Below are 17,963 nucleotides of genomic sequence, written 5' to 3'. Positions count from 1 at the left end.
ATCCAGCAGTGTTACTACTGGGCTTATATCCCAAAGAGATTATAAAGAAGGGAAAGGGACCTGTATGTGCACGAATGTTTGTGGCAGCCCTTTTTGTAGTGGCTAGAAACTGGAAACTGAATGGATGTCCATCAGTTGGAGAATGGCTGAATAAATTGTGGTATATGAATATTATGGAATATTACTGTTCTGTAAGAAATGACCAACAGGATGATTTCAGAAAGGCCTGGAGAGACTTACACGAACTGATGCTGAGTGAAATGAGGCAGGACCAGGAGATCATTATATACTTCAACAACAATACTATATGATGACCAGTTCTGATGGACCAGGCCATCCTCAGCAACGAGATCAACCAAATCATTTCTAATGGAGCAGTAATGAACTGAACTAGCTATGCCCAGAAAAAGAACTCTGGGAGATGACTAAAAACCATTACATTGAATTCCCAATCCCTATATTTATGCACACCTGCATTTTTGATTTCCTTCACAAGCTAATTGTACAATATTTCAGAGTCTGATTCTTTTTGTACAGCAAAATAACGTTTTGGTCATGTATACTTATTGTGTATCTAATTTATATTTTAATATATTTAACATCTACTGGTCATCCTGCCATCTAGGGGAGGGGGTGGGGGGGTAAGAGGTGAAAAATTGGAACAAGAGGTTTGGCAATTGTTAATGCTGTAAAGTTACCCATGCATATAACCTGTAAATAAAAGGCTATTAAATAAAAATAAATAAATAAAAATTTAAAAAAAAACATTTTCATACTTAGTATTTTAAAAATCAAATACAGATGGCTTAAACAGAGATGTATCATTTTTACAATGGCAAAAATGTTTGAAATATTCTATGCATTTAAAATTTAATAACAGATATACCACTTGGAAAGATGTTTTTATAAAACAGTTGAATAAAATACTACATAGATGGAAATATGGAAATATTGGAATACATGGTTTCTCAATGAGAGACTCAGACAGGACACAAAGATGTCTTAAAATACTATTTCTCATAACTGTTCTAAATATAATTTTAGCAATCATTTGATTAACATAATATTTGACAACAAATTCTTGGTAACTAGTAACAGTTTGTAATTGACTTTGAAAGACTAAAAACCTTGGGTCATTGTCATGACCAGCAAAATAAATCTTTCCAGGTGATTTTTAAATGAAAAGTCTTATGAACTCAAACTCTGCTTATGTCTTCGCTTTCAAATCATAAAGTAACAAAGTTCAATGCTGGCAGCTGGTGTTCTTGTGTACTGACATGTGTAATTGGCTTTGACATGTTACCCATAGGAAACTTCTTCTACCACTTTAGGGGTAGGCATTTGGCAAGAGCCAAGGCAAACATTTAAGTCTTGGTTTTTTTACCTTTTCTCCAAAGTCTTTTACTCATTTTTTAATAGCCAAATCCCTACCAAGTCTGAGTCTGAAACAGTATAATTTTACATCTGTTCATTTTTTCCAAAATAATATAAACTACATATGATAAATGATAATAGCCCTCAGCAAAGTTAATAAAGATAACAGCTATTAGTATAGCCTGTTTCATTTGGCTCTTTAGGAAAATTCTTGCCATTAGATTTTAAAAACTAGCTAATAATCTTACTTGAGGATGCAAGTTATCACAAAGGAATGCAACTGAATAGATTTCAACAGATAATACATAACGAGTTACTAACATGGGTAATTTTAAAATCAAAAGCAAATTAACAGGATAACAGAAATACAGTAAACTTTTTAAAAATATGCAACCAAAACAGCTCCAAAGAAAACTGAACATTACCTGTTAAAAATGTTTTCACTAGTGTCAAAGGACTTAAAAAAAAAACTATCTATTAAAGCAAAGGTATATACTGTATTATGGAATAACACTGTGAGGAAGGTATTACCTATATCAGGGGTCCTTAAACTACAGCCTGTGGGTTGGATGCGACAGCTGAGGACGTTTATCCCCCTCACCCAGGGCTATGAAGTTTCTTTATTTAAAGGCCCACAAAACAAAGTTTTTGTTTTTACTATAGTCCGGCCCTTCAACAGTCTGAGGGACAGTGAACTGGCCCCCTATTTAAAAAGTTTGAGGACCCCTGACCTATATTATCATTCACAACACAAGTCTCTTCTGACTCTAGGTCAAGGATTCTTTTATATACCTTACAGTCTTTTTCATATTCTAATATTTCTGTTCCTCTGTATTTGTTGCCTCCAGCAGATTGCCCATATTTCTACCATTCCCATTTTCTAATTTATCATGAATCTTTCCCTGGCTACTGGCTCCTTCCCTACTGCCTACAAATAAGCCAATGGCTTCTTCAATCAGGAAAACAAAAAACTACTCATTTGATCCTTCCACACCCACTAACTTGATCTATCTCTCTCTCCTGCCTTTTGTGGCTAAACATTATCTACAAAAGGTGCCTCTATTTCCTCTCCTCTCACTCTCTCCTTGACTCTCTATTGTCTGGGTTCAACAAAAACTACTCTCTCCAAAATTACCCATCATTTCTTAATTATCAAATTTAATTACCTTTTCTCAATCATCGTCTTTCTTGATCTCTCTGTGGTCTCAGATGGTGTTGCTCGTTCTCTATTCCTTGATACACTCTTCTAAGTTTTTGGGATACCACTATCTCCTGGCTTTCCTACCTATCTAACCATTCCTTCTCAATTTCCTTTGCTGGCTCTTCAAACAGATTTCCACTAAAGCACACGTCCCACAAAGCTCTATTCTTAGCCATCTTCTTTTCTCCTTTTTTACTATTTCATTCAATAATATCATGAGCTCCATATATTTATCATCTTTATAATCAGTTGAGCAGCCCTAGTTCTCTGCTGAATTTCATCTTAGCTTCTCCAAGTGTCCATTAGACATCTCAAACTGCATGCAATATAGCTATCTTAAACTCAACATGTCCAAAACTAAATCCATTATCTTTCCTCTTCCAAATCCTCTCCACTTCCAAATTATCCTCTTACTGTCAAGGGCATCCTCCTCCTCTTAGATCCTACAAAAGCGAAACCATCTTCAATACCTTAGTAAGTCTCTTTCCCCTATCCAATCTATTGCCAATGCCTATGAATTTCAGCTTTGAACAACTCTCAAATATAACCAGCTCTCTTGCTATTGTCTCCCACTGATACTGTCATCACCCTGGTACAGACTCATACTTCCTCATACCTAGACAACCACAAGAGCCTGTTGGTTGTTCTGCATGGCCAAAGTCTTTCCCCACTCTAGTCCATCTTTCCTCAGTCACTAAAGTAACTTGCCCAAAGTGCAAGTACAATCCTATTCAATAAACTCTGGTGGTTCTCTATTACTACAAAATACAATTAAATACAATCTTCTGTTTGATATTCAAAGCCTTTAATAACTTAACCCCTCCCCTCAACTTTCTGTTTTTCTTTCACTCACCTCTCTCCATGTATACTTCAACTCAATGGCACTATCTCCTTGTTCTTCCTCACACAAGACACTCTATCTGCCAACTTTGGGTATTTTAACTATCCCCCATACCTGGGAAATATCTCTCCTATTCTCTGACTCTTGGCTTCCCTGATACTTCAAGTGCCAGTTGAAATTCAACTTTCTACAGGAAGTCTTTCCTAATTTCTTTTAATTCAAGTGCCTTCCCTCTGGTTATTATTTCTTATTAATCCTGCATATAATTTGTTTGTATGTAGTTATTTGCATGTTTTTCCCATCAGATTAGAGACTTAGGCAAGAACTGTTTTTTGCCTTTCTTTAAGTTCCACAATGCCTGGCACATGGTAGATATTTAACAAATGTTTACTAATTGACAAATTAACTGACAGACAGTTACCATTAGATTACAACTTTAGCTTAATAATTCAGATTGGAGAATTTTATCTCACTTATTTTTCTTGTAATCAGAACACACTGTCATTAAAGCATGGTAAATCCCCTTGATAAATATGGCCTAAATTACAAGGCAAATGCTTTGAGATTCAGTTCATAATCATAAATGCTCCATTTAAAAACAAATAAATAAAATTTCATGCCTGTTCAATAGTGCTTTGCCTAATGTAGGTATAACACAAGGCAAGTTCTAAATCCTTGTAACCTTCTGGATTAAATGGGTCTCCCATGAAAAATATTTGCCATATTTTATCTTTTTTTTAATTTAAAACTATGAGTTTATTACAGCAAATATTAAGTACTTAAAGAGGTAACATTTTAAGGAAACAAACATCAAAGCACATTTCAAGAGCTTTCTTATACATTTGTAAAAGGTGATCTTCAGGAGAGTTTAATCTAGCCATGATTTCATCTTGAGATAGTATCTAATAGGCAACCACGCTGACAACATATTTCACATGTCTGCCAGAATACTCCCCTGCAGCTCATTGTTAATCTCCATTGAAATATCCATTGAGACTTCCAACTAATCTTGTTGCCATACTTCTCAGAAATTGCAATCAATTGTCAAAATTTCCTTGATGTTTCTACCATTGCATTCATTCTACTCAGCAGACCTTGTTTTCACTGACTTGGTCAAGTCTCAACATTCTGCCCACCTTCAACTGCCCCATCCAATAGTTATTGACCTACAGTGCCAATGATAAAAAGTTTCTCTTAGGACTAATAATATATGCTTCTAGGCCTTTGGACTATTCTGACATCAAAATTCTTTCATGATGGATATGATGAATAAATCAGTGAATGAAGAGGCAGGTCGTCTAAATTTCAAGGCACTGATTAAAGTCATTTAAGCTCTCTAGATCTGTTTTCTCATGTAATATGATAAGACTGAATTAGAATATTTCTAGGTTTTGCTCCCACATCATAATTTTACAATTCTAATTCCATCAGCTACCTGTGACTTTTCTTGTCCATAAGTGATTCATCCTATTTAAACTATTAGATCTAACAGATAATTCAAAGTCAAGTGATCATTTACATCTTACTATGTAGTTTAATCTTTTTCACATTTCCCATTAGCTTTTTTCCATTCACCTATAACTTTTTTTCGACTATATCTATAAAGCAATAACTGCCCAAAACTATTGATGCTTATCTACAACTGATAAAATGTCTCTAACAGAAGAAGTATTTTTCTGTAAGTATATCCCTATTTACTAGCTAGCTATTTGCCGTCTCATTTCCTTTTGATGAACCTCAGTTTCTTCAAGTAATACTTGTCTCTTGACTATTTTACAGAGCTGCAAAAATCAAGTAGGATATGATATATAAGGACAGCTAGTTAGTGCAGTAGATAAAGCACCAGCTTTGAAACCAGGAGGACCTGAGTTCAAATCTGGCCTCAGACACTTAATACTTCCTAACTGTGTGACCTTGGGCAAGTCACTTAACCCGAATTGCCTTAGGGGGGAAAAAAGATATGCTACATAAGCACTTCACATGCTATGTAAATCTATACCATTCTTATTAATACACTTTACTTTCCACCATAATTTTGAGACTATATGAAACAACATTACTTAGCATTTTAAAATGCCTTTGGATTACAATATGAATAAGACAAAATAGTTTAGGAAAGGATTTTTAGTTATATGTGATTTCTAGAACTGGTGAGTATAATAATCACTTGTATAGAATATTCAAGTATTAACTAATAAATTATAATCAGTTCCTAATTTTAGCATACATTTTCAAAAATGGTCCCTCTAGTGACTTCACTTCTGATTCATAATATATTTTTCAATAGAATCTCTGGTTGATTTCAGAGGTTTTTATTAAAATTCTCAGCAACATTATCACTTCATATTTTTCTCAACTATCTGACCATAGGGCTGGTAAACTGTCCTTAACAAAGTCCTTTAAAAAAAAAAAAAAGCTTATTAATATTGTGCTCACTCACTATAGTATCCAATTTAATAAAATTCTTGAATACACATTAGGGAATATTAACCAGCCAAAAGTCAACATAGTATTGCTTAACTTGTCTTACCAGCAATTTAATTTTAGAATTCAGATAAGCTTTGTAAAAATAGCTTTAAAGAGCTTTCAATACAAAGTTTATCATTGGTTAATATTTTTCAGTATATTAGCTCAACAATATATGCTAGACAAATAAAACTGCAGAATTTCAATTTAGTGAAAAGTTCTTCAATTTGCACCTCTAATAGATTAAAGCTTTTAAACATGTCTAGGATATAATTGCCAACGTATAAGTGTTCGGGGATATAAGATAAATTCATCAAAAAACTCAGTCCTCTCCAATAAGTCTAGAAAATCAAATACAGACCACAAACAAATTAAATCAAGAGGATTTTTCAAAGCAAAATAAATGAAAGCAAAAATAGAAAATGCTGTAAGATTTAGGTGAGACTTTTTAACCAAGTAAGGTGGATTTTTAAAAATGGATCACTTGCATCAGCCTTACTGAAGATTACTTACCAAGTTGGCCATATAAATTGTTAGCAGACCTCTCCTGTAAGTATATTAAAAGAGAGAGAGAGAGAGAGAGAGAGAGACAGAGACAGAGACAGAGAGAGAGAGAGAGAGAGAGAGACAGACAGTAAGATTCAGTATCCAGAAATCTGACTTCATATTAATATATATTTCAAACTTATTCCAACAATTTCAAACTTAACTATTTCAAAATTAACAATTTGTGCTTCAATAAATATTCTTGACTGCCAAAAAAGTTAAATTGTTAGTACTGATTTTGGACTCTTACAATAAGATTTAAAGGATTTTTAAATAAATTGTATTTAGCAGTCATTCATATGAATTCTGAAAAATTAACTAAAAATAACCTTTATTAATGAAAAGTAGTTAAGCAATCAATCATGCTAATTAAAATGCTGAAAAAATGAAAATAAAATAAAATGCTGCAGGGGATAACATCAAATTTGTTCTTGGTATATATTTATTCTAGGAGTTTCAAAATTTGAGAAGTCAAATAATTTATTCCTTGTCCAAAAACTCAGAGTAAAAACAACTTAATCAGTATGTAAATACATTCAAAAATAAAATATTTTAACTCAGAAATCTATTATATAGAGAGTGAGTCTACATTAAACATTCATTTAATCATTCTGATTTTCACATTCAAGTAAAATTTCAGTAACTAAGTAAATATCACAGCTACACAGATTAAATACAAGTCACTAATGTTGCTTGACCTCTCAGTACATAGAAATATAATAAATGTTTTAGGTGAAAAGGAAAGTCATGTGAAAATACAAGAGTAATATTATAACCCCTTCAAAGAAATTCCTTAGCTCAAATAAAGGTAACTATGGAAAGCAAGCCTTCATTGTGTGTGTGTGTGTGTGTATGTGTGTGTGTGTGTGTGTGTGTAGGTAGGTTTGTAGATTATGTAGGTATGTGTGTATACGCCTGTGTGTGTATTCTGAATTACTAAAATACCTATATCATTTCTGAACCTGAGAATTTTGTAAATAACTAATAGGAATTTAAATGAGTTTAAGTCACCATCCTTTACATTTTTATAAACATGGCACACTAATGCAATAGAAAAACTACGAATTAGAATAACCATTATACAATGAAAATGACTTTAAAAGTCTCTATTCTTTGACCCAGGCTCTCCACTATTAGGCATAAATTCCAAATAAGTCAATGACCAAAACAACAACAACAAAAAAAAAACCCTACATTATACCAAAATGTATTACTTATAGTAGCACTTTTTAGAATAGTCATTAATTGGAAACAAAGCAGAATCTCATAAATGGAAAGAGAACAAACTATGGTACGTAAACATAATGAAATATTAATGTACTGTAAGAAATAATTCAGAGAAACAGATAAGATTTACATGAAGAAATGCAAAGTAAAGTAAGTAGAACCAAGAATACACCAATGATGATAATATTAACTAGCATTAATATATTGTTTTCAAAGTTTCCAAATTTTCATTTGGAAATGAATTATTTCATTTGATCTTCACAATAACACTGAGTGGTAGGGTGATGATATTATTTCCATTTTGAAGATGAAGAAACTGAAGCAAAGAGAGAAGAAGTCATTTGCCCAGGGTAATACATGAAGGCTAAATTTGACCTCAAGCTTTTAGACTTCCTTCAAGTTACAGATAAAATTCCACTTTCTACAAGAAACCTTTCCCAAATCCTCTTAATTCTAGCACCTTCTTTCCATTGATGACTTTCTATTTATCCTTTGTTTAGCTTGTCTGTACATGATTATTTAATATATTGTTTCTCACATTTGATTAAGCTCCTCAATACAGGGATTGTCTTTTGCCTTTCTTTAAATCCCAGCACTTTACAAAGTGCCTGGCACATAGTGGGCACTTTAAGATATATTTAGTCACTGAGTGACTCCAAGTGAAGGACTCTTTTAGGCATCTCTAATATATAATATATACACAATGATTGAAACAATATAAATGGAAAGAAAAATAATAACAAAACAATCGAAATTGAATGCAGTCAAATTATGAGGAAATGTGGCTTCAAGAGATAATTCCCCACCTTCAACTCCTTCTCATAGATGAGGACCACAGGTCTGAAACACTGAATAAAGCATCAGACTTCATGATGCTAATTAGTTTTGCTAAACTTTTTTTCCTTTTTTGTTAACTTTTAACTAAAAAGGATGACTTTCTGGGGAGGAATAGAGTAGTAAATGTAGATGATAAAAATAAATTTATTTTTGAAAAAAATTCACCACCATAATATAAGGTCTGAGATACTTTATCTATATAAAATTTTGTCTACACTACTATTTGATACTACACTGTAAACAGGGCTTCCCAGAATTACAACATAGATTCTGACAATTAAATAGTGGGCACAATTTTCAAAAACATGCACATATTAAAAAAAAAAAAAACTCAGTTGATTCCAATAGTGATCTTAAAATAGTAATGTTAGGTTAAAAAAAACTATATGAAGTAAATCTACTTTCTAATCATAAATCAAACCTGGAAACAAACTAGATCAGTAGTTTCAAACTCAAAAAGAAATGAATGCCCATACTGTGTATGTTAGACTTAGAAAACCACAAATTAGCATTATCTAATTTTTGCTGAATTTCAATTTGTTTTATTAAATATTTCCCAATTATATTTCAATCTGGTTCAGGCTTATTACTAAGAGGAATTTTGTAGATTTGCCATCTCTGCTCTAGCTATTAACTCTAGAAATTGGCCTACATGTTACACTACTATAAGTCTCAAACTAAGGAAAGCAAATGAATTATGTTAATTAAAAAACACTTGTCCCACTACCCTAATTTTATACCTAATATTTTGCTATTCCTCTCCATCTAAAAGTTCAACCCTCAAAAATGAAGTCAAACAAAAAAGAATCTTTGCTATTAAGTGGTTTTAGTACATTTAAATATGGTACATATACTATCAAAATATATACAATGTTAGCTTCACAAATTAACAACTGAAAATTTATGAAATCCATCATCTTTCAGAGACTTCTCATACTTTCAGAATTGTGGAGTTTATAATAAAAACTTATATGTATTCAGATTTTACAAAACAATAAACACAGTCAAACGAATCCAGCCATTCTGGAGAACAATCTGGAATTATGCCCAAAAAGTTATCAAACTGTGCATATCCTTTGATCTAGCAGTGTTACTACTGGGCTTATACCCCAAAGAGATACTAAAGAAGGGAAAGGGACCTGTATGTGTCAAAATGTTTGTGGCAGCCCTGTTTGTAGTGGCTAGAAACTGGAAAATTAATAGATGCCCATCGATTGGAAAATGGTTGGGTAAATTGTGGTATATGAATGTTATGGAATATTATTGTTCTGTAAGAAATGACCAGCAGGATGAATACAGAGAATGGAGAGACTTACATAAACTGATGCTAAGTGAAAGGAACAGAACCAGGAGATCATTATATACCTCAACAACAATACTGTATGAGGATGTATTCTGACAGAAGTGGATTTCTTCGACAAAGAGGAGATCTAGCTCAGTTTCAATTGATCAATGATGGACAGAAGCAGCTACACCCAAAGAAAGAATACTGGGAAATGAATGTAAACTGTTTGCATTTTGGTTTTTCTTCGCGGGTTATTTTTACCTCCTGAATCCAATTCTTCCTGTACAACAAGAGAACTGTTCGGTTCTGCATACATATATTGTATCTAGGATATATACTGTGACATATTTAGCATGTATAGGACTGCTTGCCATCTGGGGAAGGGGGTGGAGGGAGGGAGGAGAAAAGTCAGAACAGAAGTGAGTGTAAGGGATAATGTTGTAAAAAATTATCCAGGCATGGGCTCTTTCAATAAAAAGTTATAATTTTATAATTATCAAAATAAATAAATAAATAAATTTGTAAAGAAAAAAAAAAAAAACAAAAAAACAATAAACACTGTCCCATGTATAACTCACACCAATGCTGTCAACTAGGTACTAAATTGCTATCCCCCCATTTTACAAAGGATCATGAAGGCTGAAAGATGTGAACTTACTGGCCTAATATCAAACAGCTAACAGATAGCAATTCAAAACTCAGGGCTTCTGGTGTGACCATACTATATTGTCTCCTGGACCCATCATGTGATGGTAAATACTATAACACTGAAGATAGCAGATATAAAAATCATTTTCAATAACTTATTGCAAGGGTTTGCTAAAGCTGATTTAAAATGAATTGATTATAATTGCAAAATGTTGAATGTCTGCAACAACATGTAAAGCTAATAAGTCTCTAATTTATCACTAGATACTCATCTAATCTAGCTAGAAAATCATGGACAGCTCACAGCCATTCTTAAAACTTCCTTAGTCAGTTATCAAGGGCTAAATTCATTTTCCAAGAGAAAAACATCAATAACATCACAATCACAGATATGCTAAAGTATTTTTAAAAGTTTGTAGGATTCTTAAATTTAAAGCAATATTCTCAAACTATTGTCAACCTCTTCATCTAAAAGATGAGGAAATGGAAGCCTAAAGAATTCAGTGAAGTGGCCATAGTCACATAAGTAGGAAGTAACTCAGGTTCTAATCCTCTCTGGGTTGCAGCTGAGAGAAGGCCTGGGTTAGTAATCAAACAGTCAACTGGGATGAAGCCATTCCCAAAACTCTTAGGCTGAGTTGCGAACTGTGGTCATCTAGGTCTGAGAGAAGATGCTAATCAAGATGATAGTGGTAAGGCAATTAAATAGTTCTACCAATAGAGAGAACTGACCTAGAGTCAGGAAGATCCCAGTTCAAATTTGACCTCAGATATTAAATCATGTAACCAGTCTGACTCAGTTTCCTCAACTTTAAAATTAAAATAATAATACCTACCTTGCAATGTGGTTGGGAAGATTAAATGAGATAATATTTATAAAACATTTAGCACAATGCCTGGCACAAAGGAAGTACCTTATAAATGTTTATTCCCTAATCTCTTCCCTTTCCCTAGGTGGTTTTATTTGTCTTGCATAAATCTCCTATCTCTCCTTTAGGTTGCCTTAACTTGCCTGCCCTGAGGGTAGTAACTGGTTAGCAGTGAATAGGGATGATAAACTCCTTCTCCACAAGGCAGACTGATACAAGATTGGATACAAGATTGATGTTAAGGAACAGATCAATTCTCCGAAAGCCTCCACAGCTGTGGATCATAGCATCTGAAGGAGTTGCAGGGCAGCCTTTGCTGACATAGGTGTGCTAGACTGGAATGAAATAAAGTGGAGGCAGAGGGAAGAGGAGAGAGGTCAGACAACACAACAGCCTTTCAGTCGGAGAGGTCAGAGAACAGCAACTACCTCTCATTCTCCTTGTATCATCCTCTCACAAGAAGAGATCCATTCTGCAGGTTTCAGTTGGATCTCCAGCAGCCACTGTCAGGTGTTTCCTGTGTATTCCAGCAGCTCCCGTATTACAACAGATTGATACAAGTGAAAACTAGGAGGAATTATTATTCCCAGTGCTGTGGGCTTTTTTAAAATGTCCCTACAATAATATTATGTTTTCAAAGCTACTCAGCTTTTCTGTGCCTTTTAAATTTTCTTTTGTTCTCTGCTGCACACTTTTTATTTCTTTCTCCTCCCTCATTATGCTAGAAAAGGATAAAATTAAATATGAATATATAGATAGATATGACATCTATATAGATATGACATCTATATATACACAAACACACATACACATATGAAAGACAATACTGTAAATATTTCCATCTGTCAGTTATTCTCTGGAGGTGGATAGGATTTTTCTTCATAGATCCCAATATTTCCATGTTTTTCTAAAATCAATCAGTTCCATCATTTCTTATATCATTAAGGAATTAGTATTCCATCCCAATCGTATTCTACAACATATTTAGTCATTCCCCAATTGAAGGGCACCAAACATTTTAGTCAATCTGATCTCAGTCTTTCAAATTTCCATTTCTCTAATCAGTAATGATTTAGAGCATCTTTTTTTATATATATGATTACATATGGTTTCGATTTCTTCACTGAAAAACTGCCTGTTCCTATCCTTTGACTACTTATCAAATAAAGAATGTATTTTATCCTAGACAGAAGAAACCTAGTGTTGTTTCCAACTTATGACTGGGCAAGTAATACAGTCAGAACTGGCCTTTACGAGTGTGGTACAAAGTTCTTTTTGGGAGTGGCAAGGGTAATCAGCTGGGGAATGGCTAAATAAGTTATTGTATATGAATGTAATGAAATATTATTGTTCTGTAAGAAATAATGAGCAGGCCGATTTCAAAAAAAGCCTGGAAAGATTTACATGAACTGATACTGAGTAAAGCAAGCAGAACCAAAAGAACATCAGACACTGTAACAACAAGATTATGTGATGATAAAGTATGATTGACTTCGGCTCTGCTCAACAATCTGGTGATTCAATGCCATTCCAATATACTTAGAAATAAAAATGCCATTCATATCCAGAGAGAAAACTATGGATTTTGAATATGGATTGAAGCACAGTATTTTCACCTTTTTTTGTTTGTTTTTTTCTTTCTCATGTTTTTCCCCCCTTTTGGTCTAAATTTTCTCGTACAACATGACAAATATGGAATTATGTTTAAAAGAATTTTACATATTTAACCTATATTAAGATAACTTGCTGTCTTGGGGAAGGGAAAGATAAGGGAGAGAGAAAGAACACAAAGTCATACAAAAATGAATGTTGAAAACTATCTTTACATGAATTTGGAAAAATAACACTACTGAAATACTTAAAAAGAAAAAAAAGAGTGGGGTACACAGGAAAGGAGCAGGGGACCTGAATTTCAGCTTTGCTTCTTATGACTTGTGTAGAGTTAGAAGAAAATGTTGACATAATCTATGTCATCTACTCCAATTCCTCATTTTAAAGATGAGATTTCAATTTAGAGACCATATGACTTGCCTAAAATCTCAATGATTAGGATTCGAACCCTGGGCTCTGCCTCTAAATCCAATAAATTATTAGGCAATCTCACACTGCCTCCTCATAAAGAATGCCAATAGAATATTGTTCTGTAAAAAACATGGTTTGTTTTTTTTTTGTTTTTTGTTTTTTGCTGAGGCAATTGAGGTTAAGTAATTTGCCCAGGGTCACACAAGGAAGTATTATGTGTCTGAGGCCAGATTTGAACTTGGGTCCTCCTGACTTCAGGGTTGGTGCTCTATTCAACGCACCACCTAGCTGCCCCCAAAAACATAATTTTAAAAGTAATCTTTTACAGAGAAATACACTAACATCCAAAGAGCTTAAGGGACAATGTCCCACTCTAAAGCTACCTATCCCTTGCATTGTACTTTCTGAAATATTTGCTCTATAGGTCTCATTAAGAGCTGGCTCCCTCCTGGTGACACAGCATCACTAACTAACCTCTTCAACACTGGTTGTTACTTTCATTCATTCATTCCCTCTCACCTTACCCTCCTCCTTGGGCAAGGAGGTAAGATCTAGAATTCCTTGTTTTCTAGTGTGACTTCCAGGTTTTCCTTCCTCCTCCATTAATTAGTAAGCTTTTCTCCTTCAAGATATCTACCAATCAATCAAAATTCTGAAAACTATGCCTTCAGACCTTCAATATACTCCTTTTCTTTCCTCAGTGAATTCAGTACCCAAGTCATAATAATTTTCTTCTCCTCAATTGCTATCTTATGCTATGGATATTCAACATGCATACTGATATGCCCTCAAGTACCCCTTAAGTCCCAATTCCTTGAGTTCCAACTTAATTTTACAATGTTCTACTCTACTACCACCCCTCAGCCACATATGAGTTGGTAAAAATTCTTAATTTTGTCATATCCTATGAACATACCACTTCTATGTTTATGAACCCTGAATTCCCTTATTATGACCATAGTCTCCACTTGCCTTACAATCCCAACCCCTGGTCTGCATGCATAATGTTACCCTGGTCTGCATGCACAATGTTACTTCCCAATCTCAATTCATTATTTCTTCTCAGGCCATTATCCCTACACTATCTTCCTTTCCCTATCTTGGACCATTAAATGAATCAATTCAACTCTACACAGTCCTCTGCTCTTTAATCTCTTGTACTTCTTTTATCCTTTATCACTTAGATCTTGCCCTGAAAAGTCTCAGCCTTCCATTGAGCCTTCTCTTAAGCCTTCTCTGGCCTGTCACTGTCTTTGTTCCCACTCATTTACTGCCAAACAAAGCAGGAAAAATTCTAAAATTATGCTGACTTTGTCCACTACAAATTTGTCGCATTATCTAAACCGACACTTTTATACCTCCCTAAAGGATGCACTTTCACAATTTCCAAAGCAGCTCTTCCAAATCTTTTCATCCCTCTTTAAACTCCCCATGACTTCCTCTCCTCTCAGCTGAGAACACTAACTCATATTTCACTGAAAAAATTGTGGTTATTTTCCAAGAGCTTTCTCTTCTCTTTCTCAACTCATTATCTTTTAGATGCATTTTGCTACTGTCTCTGCCTTCACCCATCACATGTAATGAAGCAGCATTTCTCCTTGCCAAGACAAATCCTATGACACAGACAAGTGATAGGATTAGATCCTTTATTCTCTCACTCTATCATCCTTATTTTCTCATTTATCTTCAATCTCTCCTTGCCTCCCTACTATAAGTAAATAGTCAATAGGCATATATTAAATGCTTACTTACTAAGGTACCAACCACAGTGCTCAGGGCTTGGAATATAAACACAAACAAAAAGAAAGAAGGTTCAAAATCCTGAAACATTTTACATTTTGATGGGGGAGGGTGAAAACAACACATAAAAGACAACACATAAAAGGAAACTGAAAAGAGAGCGGGGAGAGGAAGAGGACTTTTTGGTCCTGGAGAAAGACACATTGCAGCCAGGTGAGAGAAGAAATAGCTAGCCTAGGCATTGAAAGAACTCATCCACTAAAAACCATTACATTGAATTCCCAATCCCTATATTTATTTTTGATTTCCTTCACAAGCTAATTGTACAATATTTCAGAGTATGATTCTTTTTGTACAGCAAAATAACGGTTTGGTCATGTATACTTATTGTGTATCTAATTTATATTTTTAATATATTTAACATCTACTGGTCATCCTGCCATCTGGGGGAGGGGGTGGGGGGTAAGAGGTGAAAAATTGGAACAAGAGGTTTGGCAATTGTTAATGCTGTAAAGTTACCCATGCATATAACCTGTAAATAAAAGGCTATTAAATAAAAAAGAAAGAACTCATCCAATCATAGCAAAAGGCTGCAAGAGCTAAGGTTATTTCTGCACTATGAATTCTAGGGCTGAATTGATCTTCTAGGATAAAGACTTTTCTGTGGCAGGTTTGAAAGATCTAAGTCTGATAGTGCCCATGTCCAACCCGTCCTCAAAAAACCCTCACTTGATCCTTCCATGTCATGAAAGTCCAATTACACTTAGAAAGGTTGAAAGCTATCATCTCTTATCTCGCCTTCTTTTTGTGGAGAAATTCCTTGAGAGAAGAACCTGAAAAGGCCATCTACAAAAAAAGGTAGCTTTTAAAAGGATAAAATCAATAGGCTTTAGGATATAGAGAGAATGAAAGAGAATGAGGGGATATGGATGAATCTAGGCGGCAAGGCTGAAGGACTGGGAGAATATTGTACCTTCTACAATAATAGAAAAACTAAGAACAAAGGCTGCAGAGTGATCAAGAAGGAGAAAAGACCATTATAATTTGACAATTATTAAGCTGTTGGTAACACTGGAGGGAAGAATTTCTGTTAAATGATGAAGTCCGAAGCCAAAAAATAAAGTTATAAAGAGAATAAGTGGAAAGAAAATGGAAGTACCTGTTGTAAAAAGCTAAAGGAATTTCAATATAAAATATAGGAGAAATATGAGACAATAGTTAATGGGGATGGATGGATGAAATGAGCTTTTTTAAAGAATGGGAAGACATGAGAGTGTGTAGGAAGCAGTTACTAGACAGGAAAAGACTCAATATAAATGAGAATAGGGCTGACAGAGGAGGCAATCTGCTGGAGAAGGATGAAATAGGATCAATTTTGTATATAATGAGTTTTGCCTTGGAAAAGGGAAAAGCTACTTCAGAGACGTGGGTGAAAAGGGACATAGTGCCACAAAAGATATCTCAGTGAAATGAGATGAGAGGAAAAGAAGCAATCCTTAGCAGATGGTCTCAATTTTGAGAGTAAACTATGAGAAAAGGTTCTAAACTGGGGAAAAGAGAGGGGATAACAAGAATAAGAGGGACGAAAAGATTTAGAATTGGTTCTCAGGAAAAACATTAAAGATATACAAAAGGATTAGAATATAGCAATGAGGTTCCAATTGATTGAGTTTATATAACATAAATTTGTACTGGACTCAGTCAGAAGGGTTTCATGATTTTTCCAGTATTATTCCACAGTAGTGTGTAGGACTGCAGGTGACACATGAGTGGAATAATTCAAGGTTGAGACTTGACAAAGCAAGATCAGTAATACAATTTTACAAGGGACTCAAAAGAAGAACACAAGATAGAGTTGAACTATTTCATTAAAGAGTTAGGATGAGGAATAGAGAAGAGAGTAGCTAGCACATGATAGCCTGTGAAAGAACTGAGGGGTTGAGGGAATAGAGGTCACAATGTGAATGAAGAATAGGATCTAGAAGTGCAAAGAATGGTAGGTCGAATGGCAAAAGACTGTAATCAAATAAAGGAATTTCAGAGTTCGTGAACATGGAAGGGGTATATTTGTGGCTAATGGCAAAATCAAAAATATGATCATCATTTTGTGTACCACAGGTAAGGGGAAAAAAAGTAGGCCATGTGAAAATATCAATATGTTGAAGCCCCCTAATATGAGGGCAAGAGTTGGCAAGGAGATAAAGACTCTAAACCAGTAAGAGAGAGAGAAGTGCATGTGGCAAGTCCTAGAGGTCAGAAGAAACATTCACTGAGTTAACTTTAAAAGACAGGTTATCCAGTGATGCTGACAAAGGAAGAATATTAAAATACTAACAGGTAGTAAGGCATATTACAATTCCCCTAATTCATTTAGTGAGAGATTCAGGGAAAGGGGAAGTACAGAAAAAAGAAAATGTCACCAAAGTCCAACGACATTAGAAAGGGTGAAACCAGGGAGGTTTTATCATCAAGTTAAGCATGCATAATCTCAGGGAGAGCCCAAAATGGAAAGAGTAGAAAAAGGAAAACATTAAAGATAAAAATAAGTTTGTTACCTATGGAACAAATATTCCAATGAGCTCAGAGAAAGGGGTGGATAGCTTTAAAATGTCTGAGAATTTTTTTTTTTTTGGTCAAGCAATTGGGATTAAGTGATTTATTTAGGGTCTCACACCTAGTTGGTGTTACCTGTCTGAGGCAGGATCTGAACTTGGGTCCTCCTGAATCCAATGCCAGCGCTTTATCCACTGCGCCATCTAACTACCCCAAGTAGCTTTAAGATGAAAAATTTTGGTGGCTGGTTTGAGGACTAGGCAGTGTGAGACAAACAACAGAGTTTGAATACTGACAGCTAGGGGTTCAGAATCACTAAAATGGGAAGGCAATGAACAGAGGATAGTTTATTAA

The 17,963-nt window shown here is 34.5% G+C and overlaps 1 protein-coding gene across 3 annotated transcripts in view; it reads right to left on the bottom strand.

Annotated features, from left to right (window-relative positions):
* Positions 1-17,963, bottom strand: part of TMEM135 (transmembrane protein 135) — a 299,882-nt gene that overhangs the window by 216,588 nt on the left and 65,331 nt on the right. For 2 of the 3 annotated variants that reach the window (XM_031961900.1, XM_003764592.4), the window contains exon 4: positions 6,396-6,429. The exons of the other annotated variant lie outside the window; for it this stretch is intronic. In XM_031961900.1, the coding sequence (XP_031817760.1) occupies positions 6,396-6,429 (34 nt within the window). The remainder of the gene's footprint in view (positions 1-6,395; positions 6,430-17,963) is intronic. 3 annotated transcript variants of the gene reach the window in all.

The sequence above is a fragment of the Sarcophilus harrisii genome, chromosome 3 (assembly GCF_902635505.1).
Source record: "Sarcophilus harrisii chromosome 3, mSarHar1.11, whole genome shotgun sequence".
NCBI lineage: Eukaryota > Metazoa > Chordata > Mammalia > Dasyuromorphia > Dasyuridae > Sarcophilus > Sarcophilus harrisii.
The sequence above is the reverse complement of the archived record's forward strand: the minus strand, read 5'-3'. Positions and strand labels throughout refer to the sequence as shown.